Source organism: Primulina huaijiensis, chromosome 15 (genome assembly GCF_012295235.1).
Source record: "Primulina huaijiensis isolate GDHJ02 chromosome 15, ASM1229523v2, whole genome shotgun sequence".
Lineage (NCBI taxonomy): Eukaryota > Viridiplantae > Streptophyta > Magnoliopsida > Lamiales > Gesneriaceae > Primulina > Primulina huaijiensis.
Genome location: NC_133320.1, coordinates 23,822,409 through 23,834,536, shown reverse-complemented (window position 1 = coordinate 23,834,536; position 12,128 = coordinate 23,822,409). Strand labels below are relative to the sequence as shown.

Genomic DNA, 12,128 nt, shown 5'->3' with positions numbered 1-12,128 from the left:
AGAGTTGAAATAAAATAGATCGGGTCAAATTTCGAACTCCGAAAAGATAAAGATAAACACACATATAATATTAATATATATATATATATATTATAACACACTCTCTCACACACTACACCATAAACACGCACGAATCCCTACACTTTTCCCGTAATTTCTGTAAAAAGCTTCATTCCACCGCCGCCTCTTTGATCGTCGATTGTGGCCGCACCGGTCGCCGAAAAATTCAAATAAATATATGGTTGGAAAGCTCTCGACGAGAGCTACGTTTTGGTACCCATATTGAAGCGTTTCTCGACATTTTTCAACAAACCCTTCGGAAAACGCCGTCGGTTTCACCGCTGAAATCGCCGTCTTCCGCCGCTCAAAAGTAAAAATTGATTGAGGGGTTTTGTTCCTTATCTCATAAGCTTTCTTTTGATACCACTTTTGCAAATTTTCGAGAACGACACGTCGGCTCTGATTTTGTGCGTGAATTCCGGTCATCTTCTCCGGCGATTCCACCGCCTGTTGCCGTTCAGCGTCGGTTTAGGCTCGAGCCACTGTTATTGGACGTACAAGCTATATTGGTGCGGATTGTTGTGTATGTGAATTTGATTAAATTTCGACTCAAATATCGTATCATTATTAATTAATTATTGGGTGATTATTGTAGGTTCCGGACTTGTGCGAGTTGGAGGTATAATCTGGTGAACCTAGAATTTATCGCAGTCGCTTACATATTGGTTTAGCGTCCTTCAAAGCTAAAAAGAATATTTTGCGACGATAAAATAGAAATGATTGATTTTAGGCATTTTAATCGAATATTGGAATTTTAGGAATTTAAAATGTCTAAATAGTTGAATTTAAATGGTTGTGGAATTTTTATATGATAATATGACCATTTAAATTAATATTCAGGTGATTTGTCTGAGTTGGCATTTCCAGTACTTTCTTGAGGATTTAAGTTACTGGTAAATTAGTCGAGGTACGTAGAGATCAGTTATTTTCACGATGTCTGACAGAGTCATCTGATGATCCTGTGTATGATTTATGTGCTATTTGTTGATTTATGTGATATTATATGCTGACTCGCATATTATCAGTTGGTAATTGATGTGCAAAATAAAATAAAATAATTCTTTTGGTTAACACACATTTTATTTTAGTTAGACACATCAATACCACTGAACATATCATATTGAGCCTATCTGTTATTGAGATCCAGTTATATTTCGGTTGAGATCCGTTATATATATGATATGATATGGTGTTCTGGAGATGTTTGGCTACCTTGATTCGGTCCGGCTTAGGTAGTTGCTGGCTTCGAGGCTGGGCCATATCCCAGGCACGGTCCGCTGAGTCGTGGACCAGCTCGAGCATAAATGTATGATTGTTGATATCGATCATTCGACTCCTGATATCCTGATATCTTGCACCTATACATGCATTGCATTCATGCATGGCATCATTGCATTTCTATGTCATATATCGTGGTTTCTTGATGTCTCGTACTGGGGTTTCTGACCCCCGAGAGGGAGCTGTCGTGTCTTTTGTGTGTGGACATGACAGGTGGTACAGGTGGTGCGACCTCAGGTGCTCGAGAGGAAGCCTCAGGAAGTACCAGAGCTGCTTGAGAGTGGGTTCAGTTGTATTTAGGTACTGCGCGGTGTTGCTGTCTCCCCGATACTATATGTATATATTTGGAGGATTGTATTATGGTATTATCGAGCCTTGTCGGCTCTATGATATTTTGGGTTTGTATATGTCATGATTGTGTATGGCTGGCACATGTTTATGATGTTGTGTTTATTGAGGGCATATGTTGTGTATTTTGAGTATTTGATTTTCTGGTATGTCCAATTTATGATAAGGTCATGCCGAAATTTTTATAGGCTCAAACGCAAATTTTTAACTCACTTTTCCGCTGTTTACTGATTAATCCTGATTGCATGTTAATAAATCGTTATTAGGATAACGGGCCCTCACATTTCTTAAGTGTTTCTTTGAGGTGACTTACCCTCACATTCACATATATGACTTTCCTTTAAGTGGTAACTCAAGTTCTCATAATTTTTTTGTCACATTAAATAAAGATATTGAGATATCCAATTAACAAGATTATGTTATGATTGTGATAACTTAATTATGTAGATTTTAAACTCATTCCTCTTAACAAACTATAAACTTGATATTCTTCCAAGGCTTTTTACGGCAGATCCATTAAGTTATTTTATAACTTCACTCGATCAAAATTTTAACACCATTGGAATTCAAGTTTAATATGGTATTCTGCATTTGACGAGCACGTCCAGATCTACCATAATTCATTTAAATTCATGTCATGTTTTAATATGATATTTCTACCTTAAATGAGGCACCCCCACATGTCGAGTTATTTATATAACTTTCTGACATTTTTAAGTCGCACTAACTTTGAAATGTTTAGTACGCTATTAATCTGAAATCTAAGCGTTAAAATTTATAAATCAAAATTCAAGAATTGCAAAACTTGAATTTTAAGAGCACAACTTAGAAAATCCAAAGTCAAAACTTTATATTTTGTAAATTTGGATTTTAAGCTCAGAAGTTTTGCAAAATTCACATGTAGAATTAAATTAGAGGGGAAAAAATGAGAACGATGTAGTTCAATCTCAGTAGTCAAAGGTTCCTCCAAACAAAATTGGGTGAGCATAACTTTATAAATTCTAAGCGTCATAATTTAGAAATCAATTTCAAGATTTTATATCTTGTTAGGTTTTGATTTAATCGTTATTACTTAAATAATTCAAGCCTTATACATTATTCTCAAATTTGACAACATTGTATTATCCGAATCTATCACTTCAATTGTCCTTTGATTGATATTGAAACCTCCATATTTTCTAAATTTTAAGTGATATAACTTAAAAATCTAAATAATCAAAATATTTAATATTTTGATTATTTAGATTTTAAGTGTGTTTGCTTACAAAAGTTTAAACTTTGAATATCAAATTCCAATCACAATTTGAATTTTAAGCGTAAAAGCTCATAAAACTTAAATCAAGATTTAATATATTGCAAATTTGAAGTTTAAGCGTATACAACTTAAAAAATTCAACTAGAATCAAATAACAGAGAGTTCAACAATTCGTCACAACATATACAACAATTGATACATCATTCTTATGTATATCAGAATCCACTAAAGCTTCATCATTCATTTCGCAATATATACAATATCTCATATCTTGTATTGTCATCAATAAATATGAAAAAATATTATTTTCTTATATTCAAGTAGCCATATTCATTTCGCAAGATATACATATCATATCTTGTACTGTCATCAATAAATATGAAGAAATATTATTTTCTTCTATTTAAGGAGCCATAAAACTTTCTAATTAATGGATTGAGACCATTTACGTTTCAACACATACCCTATTTGATGATGTAGAATTTTATACATATGATTGATTATCTTATCAATCCATTGTCTGAATTTAATATCTCGAATCTCGTTTCGATTTCCTGTTTCTTTATTTTCAAGAATATTCTAAAAATCATTTTACAAAGTATTGAATTCTTGAGCGAAGAAACAATTTGAATAGACTTATTCATATTCATGTGTTTAGCAGAATCTTTGTAGTTCATATTTTTCAATCTTTGCACATTGCTGAGAAAAATCAACATATTGCTTGTTCTTCCATAAAAAAAATCGAAATAACATCATATTTAAGGACTATAACAAAAATAAGCAATGAAATATTTCAAACCCGATATTTGAAATTCAGCGATTCACAAGTAGTCGATATTTTCTTGAGACTACATAATTTGAAGTCATTCATTTTTATAGTCATCACATCTTCAAATTGTAAACCAAAAAAGAATAACAATACAAAATTCGGCTTAAGATTGTTGGTGTTGATATGCAACCTAAAGATGAAAAGACTCAATAAACTATATTAGCAAATTCGAATTCGAGGCACGAGAGAAATCTTTATTCTTAAGACAAATTTGTCTCACACATGGTGCTCATGGGATATGACAATCGTCTTCCAAAATACAAAGACATCTAACTTGTGATAGTATAATTACAAATCACAAGTTCCATAACCAGAAAATGAAGCAAACTCCCTTTCGAGAATAATAAAGAAAAAAAGGTTAAAAATGAATGTAAATACTTTTTATTTGTTTTCCTCTCAAAGTCGGTGTTATATTATATTTCATTATGTTAATTCATTCAGATTGATTGATATTTAAGTCAAAAATCTCGAAAATGTGATAAAGAGACACTTTTTGGTGACAAAAATCCATAAAAATTCGCAACTCTTAGTAAACAGTATTGTCGGATGTTTAGGCGTCTCCCTCACAACCTTGAAAAATTTCACGGCATAGAGGAGGCGCTCTAGAGACGTCTAAGCGCCTCCCCTGCGTTCTTGATAGACGTCATATCCAGCGTCTCAACGTCTCCCTCAACGCATAAAACCTTTTCTTTCGAGTTTCATATATTTCTAAGTTTAATTCTTATTCATTAAACTTTAAATTTATTCAAAGTTTCTAAATGGACAAATGAGCGATCCAAGAGTGCAATAAGATAATGATTTTTACCATTTTTTTATCATCAAAACGATTTTCTATTTCTTTTTTTTTAAAACAAATCTACCAATCTGAAGTTGACTTCTATATGCTATAGCCATAACAAGAAACGTAATCAATCTCATTTTACAATGGTACTTATTTCGATATCGAATTATACAAAACAAGTTGATGAAACTGTATAATAAAATTATATATTAAATTAAAATCTTGAAATGAAGGTTAGCCCAAGATTCAATCATTTGTTCACCACCACTCACCTTAGTCTTCAATGCCGGTTTTCTTCAGAACCGCATTTCGCAAGTTACTCAAATCCCTCCCTTTCAACGTCCTGCCTACCCCTTCGTGCACGGACATGGAAGCGACTCTTGTCCTTGCCAAATACTCGTGTGGAGGTATTTTGTGATCGTTTCCGCCTTCCTCGTCGCCTTCGCGATCTCCTCCCCGATCACTGGCGCGGGTTATACACTCGCTATGGAAGATTTTGAACCAGTTCGGGATATTTACTGGCAGAGATTTCGATCCTACGGGCAACCGATCCACATGATCAACACGCCTCCTCGCCGGTATTCGAAGTGTACGCGAGCTTGAAAGTACAGTTTTGCCGCCTTCGGGTAGAATGATTTCTCCGACGTTCCAGATGTCAGCTTCGTCGAATTCGAATTGATCTCCGCCCGATGCAGGGTTGAGCTGATCGGCGCCGCTGCCAAGATAGCGGTGGCTCCTCTCAGCTGCCATTGGGGAGGAAAATGATTGGATGGAGAAGTTTAAATGTGTGACACACGACAGAACCGCTTTATATAGTATGAGCGGAGCATGGGTTTATTTGTCATTCTATCATAATTTCTCGGTAATTACGATTGACTTTACACGTAAGTTTATTACATGATTTTATAGATCAATTTTATAATTTTTTTTACACGACTTACAAAAAAATTATTAATATTTATATTTAAAATATTATTTTTATTATAAAAATAATATATATCGATTTGTTTTACGAATATAAATAGGTGAGATAAAAGTGTAAAAAACGTAAATGCAAATTACTTGTTAATAAAACTATCTGAAAAATGAAACGGTTGTTGAATATTGTTGGTCAGGGTGAGAATTGGGTTCTGGGCACCCGACCCAACCCAATTGGATCGAGCAATTTTGGAAATGTCGGGTTCGGGTACCTGAACCACACTAATATTTTACACCCGAACCCAATAGTATGGTAATTGGGTATGTATCGACAGTGTGTTGGACTGTTGGTTACCCAATCGGGTTTGAGTACCCGACATATGGGTCCTAATTGTTTTTAAGATCTAATGTGATAATTAATCAATCAAGGGATGAATTGAAGATTGTGAAATTTAAATTTAATTTATTTTTAATTCTACTTTGTGGATAGTAAAATAATATTGAGCAAATATTATATATAAATATGAATTTACATAAATTGAATGACAACTTGACGAAATAATTTCAATTTCCCTAAAATGGATGAATGATAGATTATTATTTAAAGTGGTTCATGGTGGCAGTAGGTAGGCACGACAAAACATTGAACTTTGTTTGCTTTAGCTAAAAAAAGCCTGAAATTTGGACTACTTGACTTTTTTCAGGTATTTTTTCCCGGGTATAATTCGGGTAGTAAAAGGAATTACCCAAATTTCTAGGTACCCGACCTGAAAAAACCGAACATGAGGTACTCAACTCGATGTAGTCGTAAGACCAATTGATTCAATCCATATATAAAATGAATATTAATACTTTTAGAATAGAAAATCATATTTTTCATATATCTAATCGAGTAGAAGATCTATTTTATAAAATTAATACGTGAAGACAGATTTAACAGGAGTATTTGTGCTGACTAGACATGAATTAGCCAGACATGGAAAAGAGACGACGAATGTCTCTATATATCATTTTCGTTTTTAGGTATAAAAGCCAAAGCCCAACCCACTACACCAAAAATACAAAACAGGCCCAAGCTTTAAACTGGCTCATTTTCTGTCCTCCCACAAAGCCCTAGGGGAAGCGTAAGCTACCATTTTCATTCCCCCGTACTCGAACTCTGATTTACGGGATCCCCCAAAATGCCGCCGAAGTTCGACCCGAGCCAGGTAGTGGACGTGTTTGTCCGGGTTACCGGCGGTGAGGTCGGGGCGGCCAGCTCTCTCGCACCTAAGATCGGTCCCCTCGGTCTCTCTCCCAAGAAGATCGGTGAGGATATCGCGAAGGAAACTGCCAAAGACTGGAAGGGACTTCGCGTCACAGTTAAGCTCACTGTCCAGAATCGACAGGCAAAGGTTACCGTCGTCCCATCCGCCGCCGCACTCGTCATCAAGGCGCTCAAGGAACCGGAACGCGATCGGAAGAAGACGAAGAACATCAAGCACAACGGCAACATCTCTCTCGATGACGTCATCGAGATTGCCAAAGTAATGAGGTCACGCTCCATGGCTAAGGATTTGAGTGGCACAGTAAAGGAGATACTGGGGACATGTGTTTCCGTTGGATGTACGGTGGATGGAAAGGATCCTAAGGATCTTCAGCAGGAGATTTCCGATGGGGATGTCGAGATTCCACTGGATTGAGGTGCGGGGAGATTTTGTCATTCGAAGCTGAACCTATACGGGGTTGGTTACTTTTGATTTTGTATCATTTATTTTTTTTTCCTTTTCAATTTAGTATGTGTTAAACGATTGTTAGCTCGTCTGAAGCTGCTTAGATTAAATGGAACTTGCGTTTATTCTCGATAATGGATTAATGGTTCTCATTATCTCTTGTTCAAGCTTTGATTAGTTGTTGCCTGGGTTTAAGCGTTCGAATGTTTTGTATGTGTAGATTGATTTGCTCTGTTGAATTGATAAATCTTACTGTAACTGTGCTTTGCAGCTACTGGAATGAATGAATTGGTTGACTTTGTTGGATTGTAAATTTCTTTTTTGCACTCGTTATTGTTCTGAAATCAATAATCATCGTATCCTTTTTCATTGCTTTTTTAAAATAAATTTCTGTTACATACTTGTATATCGTAGCCAATTTTTATGGGTTCCAAGTTTTCTTACTACTTGGTGTATGAAATCGATTAATTGGCAAATGAATGGTATTCGTTTTCTTATATTCAGATGCATGTTACTGTTTTTTTACCAACAACGTGGATTATATATCTTTACTATGCTATACACGAATAAACCATTTTCATGGTTTGGGTTTTGCAAAATTTCGTTACCAGAATGAGCAAGTACTTTTACTTGTGCTCTCCTCCACATACTTTGTACCCACCGATGGTCGTCTTTCATGCTGGATCTTGGTCTTAGAGGATTATTCCAAAATAGAGGAGAGAAGCGAACATGCTCGCTCCATCACCATCTCCATTTTCATTCTCTGTTTTGGAGGATGACATAAATTACGAAAATGTCATCCTCGGAAATTATGCTATGGTCTTTTTGTACTTCTGTATTTAGTTTTTGGTTCATTCATATTTTTAAAATTTTTTGAATTAATTTTAGTACTATTTTTTTAAAGTGTTTTATTTTTTCATTAATTAATTGTAATTTTACTATTTATAATAAACACCAAATAAAAATAACTGTATAAAATAGAGTTAATTGCGTTGTGTTTGACAATACAGTACATAATTATTTAATATTTTTATATAATTTATTTCAAACATTTATTGAATTATCGTTCGGTTTAATGGAGTATTTTGTAACAATTAGAAGTTATGGATCTGAAATTTTTTTTGAAAATAGATATCAATAATATTTATTTTTGAAGATAGAGAATGAAATATGGAGTTTATGGGTTGAAAAAAAATGCCCGATTTTTTTTTAATCAATAAACTAACTTTTTGTCGTTCTATGCCATCACCACCATCGGATGGTAGTATATTATTGTTAAATCAATTAAAATTTAGTGTTTCTTAAAAAAAAAAAAAGTTGTAGGTGAGTTTGGACCGTGGAGTCGATCAGTTCCGAAAAATGCCAGGAAACCATTTTTAAATGTGAATCGACTCCACACAAAAGCTTTTTGGCATTATTAATGCATGTTGCTACACAAAGCAACAAACAACATGAGCCAAAAATACAAATATATATATATAGAAATCGCGCGGATGGCTGGTGGCGGGTCCAAATCTCCCAAAAAATCAAGCAACAATTTTTCACATTTTCCCCGTTCAACTCACCACTTTCCGTGTTCTTTCCACTGCTTTCTCCTCCTATAAAATAAGTTGAATTCACCCAACTTTCTCAACCCCAGCTCCCACTCTTCTCCTCTTATGCACACAATCAACTCCTCCCTTACCTCTTTATCTAATCTTCTTTCTTATTCTCAATAGACGTTGATGACGATGACGATGACGATTGGGTCGCCTCAGGTCGGGTTTGGATCATTGAGTTGTTGGATTGAGGTGGCACCAGCCCTTTACATAGTTCCTCTAAAGCCCTCCAATTCCCCCACCCTGGAGACCATTACAGAAGAAGATTCTGATGATGAAAATTGTTCTCTCATCCAACAACCGGATCCGGCCGCTTAAACCCTCTATTGTATATGATTTTTTTTCCCACCGAACAAAAATTAGAGTATGTTACTGGGGAAATTTGTATTGTTTTTTTTACTTTTACCCAATAATTTCGACCGTCGCAATTCAAGTATCCCTTTTCCTTTTCTATTCATTTCATTATTCATCAATTGTCACTGCTTTTATTAATCATTCTAATAATAGCTTTGATGGTTAATGATATATTTTTGAGTAGGTATGTCTTTTGTGAGACGGTCTCACGAATATTTATATATGACTGTCGATATTCACAATAAAATGTAATTTTTTTTCATGGATGACTCAAATAAGAGATCCGTCTCACAAAATACGATTTTGAGACCGTCTCACACAAATTTTTGTTAATTTTTTTTATAGATAAATTATACAATAACTTCGACTTGTGTGCTTCACATACGAGCAAGACCAGGGAGATTTGTACTAGACATTATAATATACTAATAATAATAATCATATTATATACCATATTATGAATCTCATTATAAATCATTGTCAAAATATTATTTACGATCTCACTACGGTGCCGTTGGTTGTTAGGAATTAAAAAGGTATGCATTAAGACTGAAAGAATGTTGTCGACAATCTCTGCATACTCTCTCCGTATGTTTCACGCCAAAACGAGAAACAAGCCCAAGGGTTGGCTGCAAGAGATGGTTGGTAGAGGCCTCTGTGTAATGCCCATGGGCTGTTCTCGATCTAACTGGCGGGAGTCGGTTATCCCATGACCAATTACTCAATGACTCCTCCAGCCCAGGCACTGCAGTTTGTACCTCCCCAAATTCGAACCTAAGATCTCCTGGACATATAGATACTTAGCATAAGTCTGGTACCAATTGAGCTAACCGACTCCTGCCAGTTGGATCGGGAACAGCCTATAGGCATTGTAATGCCCATTACAGGCCCAGTGGACCGCCCATACGGCCCACTGCCCTGATCGACCCAAGGCTATCCCGATCTTGGGCTCCCTCAAGGGGCCTTTTCCCTCACGGGCTTTCCATAGACGTCGTACGGGTTACTCATAGAACTCTCCAGTCCATGCACTGGAGCTTGTGCCTTCCCAGACTCGAACCTGAGATCACATGGATATATAGATACTCAGCACAAGTCTGGTACCAATTGAGCTAGGGGGTGATCGCCGGTGCCATCAGTTGCACGGACAATGAGCGGCTCCTGGTAGGCTTCTAGGTGGAGGGAACATGAATGAACCGATCCCACACGAGAATGGGAGGGATTCCGAGACTGTTCAATGTAATGGACTGTACAGTTGAAGAAGGCTTAAAAGATTTGATTTGTACTACTCATATCACGAAGGTGCATCTTCTTTTCGGTAGCCTATCACATAAGAACTCCAAAGTTAAGCGTGCTTAACTTGGGGCAATTTTGGGATGGGTGACCTCCCGGGAAGTTTCCTAGGGTGCGTGTGAGTGGGGACATAAGCACGCTAGAAAGACTCGTCTTGGTATAGTGATGACAGTCGTCGAATCTGGGGCGTTACACTCAGTCTCGGAAAATCTGTCCGAAATGTCGCCGGCGTGCGATCTTTAATTTGGTCCCATCGCCTATTTCCTCCGCGGTAATAATCTACAGGTACTTTTCCCACAGCATACATAAGAACTACGAGTTTGTGCCTCTGCCTTTGTTTAATTACCATCTTTTCTGAGGGATATAAATGAATTCGAAAACATTGATGTACTAATACATACGAATGCCACAGCCATTCTTTGTTCTTCACCAGGCAAATCAACTGTAAAAGTCCGTAGAAGAATCGATTTATCCTCCAAAACTTCCGATACAGATGAGAAAGATGCCGCTGAGGGATATGATGATAACGCGAGATTAAAGAATTTTCAATTTATTTGGTCGAAGATTTGAGTCCTCCATCACGGTGATTTTATTTGGTCTTTCTTCAATACTTCTATTGATTTTCTTTGGTAAATCTGCACACTCTGTTTGGTATAGGGTTTTCGAGGAACCCCGAACGCCAGAATGATGCTTCAATTCAGTATCCTCGCCCTTCTTTTATGTGTTCTTCATTTGAAATCCATGGCGCATTTTTGGTTAAGCATGCCAGCAGATTGACGCAGTATTATCCTTCATTGCATATTGTATAGAGCTGAATTCTGCAGGGCAGTGACCGAGCTACAAATTACTGGGCTGCTTCGGTTGCGCAGCAAAAGGCGCCCTGATTATGTACAGAGAGTGGCCTTCGAACTTTGAAAGTTGTTGCCTCCCTACATATTTTCTTGCTCCCGAACCTGCTGCTTCTGTATGTGCTGATGGTTCCAGAATTGGTTTGCTCTCGAATTCAGATTAACATGAAACAAACTTCATGCTTATTTGATGTTAAAGGGTACGCTAAGATAATCTATGTTGGACTCAAATCCGTTAATAAATTAATGCGAAATCTTCTCAATATTCAGCAGGATTTTGGCATTTGATTGAACTTTGAGTTTTATGCCATTAATCGCCATGCTCTTTTATGACTCCATCAGAGAGCAAAATCATGAAATGTGTTTAATTTTATGATACAAATGGTACAACGTTCAGTTTTTTTCTATTTAATAAAGAAAAATAATACAAAATTTGATTTTTTTTAAAAAAAATTAATAAGGGATATCTACTTGTCATTTGTTGAGTGTATCCTTACTATCCCAGTCCAAAGAGATACCTAAATCGAGTCTATCATGGAATGAGTAAGCCAAAGCTTGGGGGTTCCAATACAATACATCAATCATCATTTATAAATCATTGGCATTTCGGACAATCGATGTGTGATTGTTCAAAAATGCTTCGATGACGAAAATCTTTACATATTCAATTACAAAAATTGAAAATGAAACAAAGAGGGAAAAACTAATGGTGGATAAAATCCCAGAATATGCTTCCTCAAAAAATACAAAGAAACCTACAGCTTAATGAATAACCCCAGTAATCCATAACTTACGCAAGCATGAACTGCGAAAAAAGACTAAAAAATAATTCCTGAAACTCGGTTTCAGAATCCTTG

General features: G+C 36.1%; 2 protein-coding genes across 2 annotated transcripts; one reads left to right on the top strand and one right to left on the bottom strand.

The window, feature by feature from the left end:
* Nucleotides 1-4,824: 4,824 nt before the first annotated feature.
* Nucleotides 4,825-5,301, bottom strand: LOC140959439 (protein S40-4-like). Its single transcript, XM_073417269.1, has one exon. It carries the CDS (start codon nucleotides 5,299-5,301, stop codon nucleotides 4,825-4,827), a length of 477 nt encoding a protein of 158 aa, XP_073273370.1.
* Nucleotides 5,302-6,564: 1,263 nt separating this feature from the next.
* Nucleotides 6,565-7,638, top strand: LOC140958313 (large ribosomal subunit protein uL11-like). The gene is made up of 2 exons (XM_073415728.1): nucleotides 6,565-7,193; nucleotides 7,402-7,638. The coding sequence occupies exon 1, from the start codon at nucleotides 6,651-6,653 to the stop codon at nucleotides 7,149-7,151; it is 501 nt and encodes a 166-aa protein (XP_073271829.1). The 5' UTR covers nucleotides 6,565-6,650; the 3' UTR covers nucleotides 7,152-7,193; nucleotides 7,402-7,638.
* Nucleotides 7,639-12,128: the final 4,490 nt, after the last annotated feature.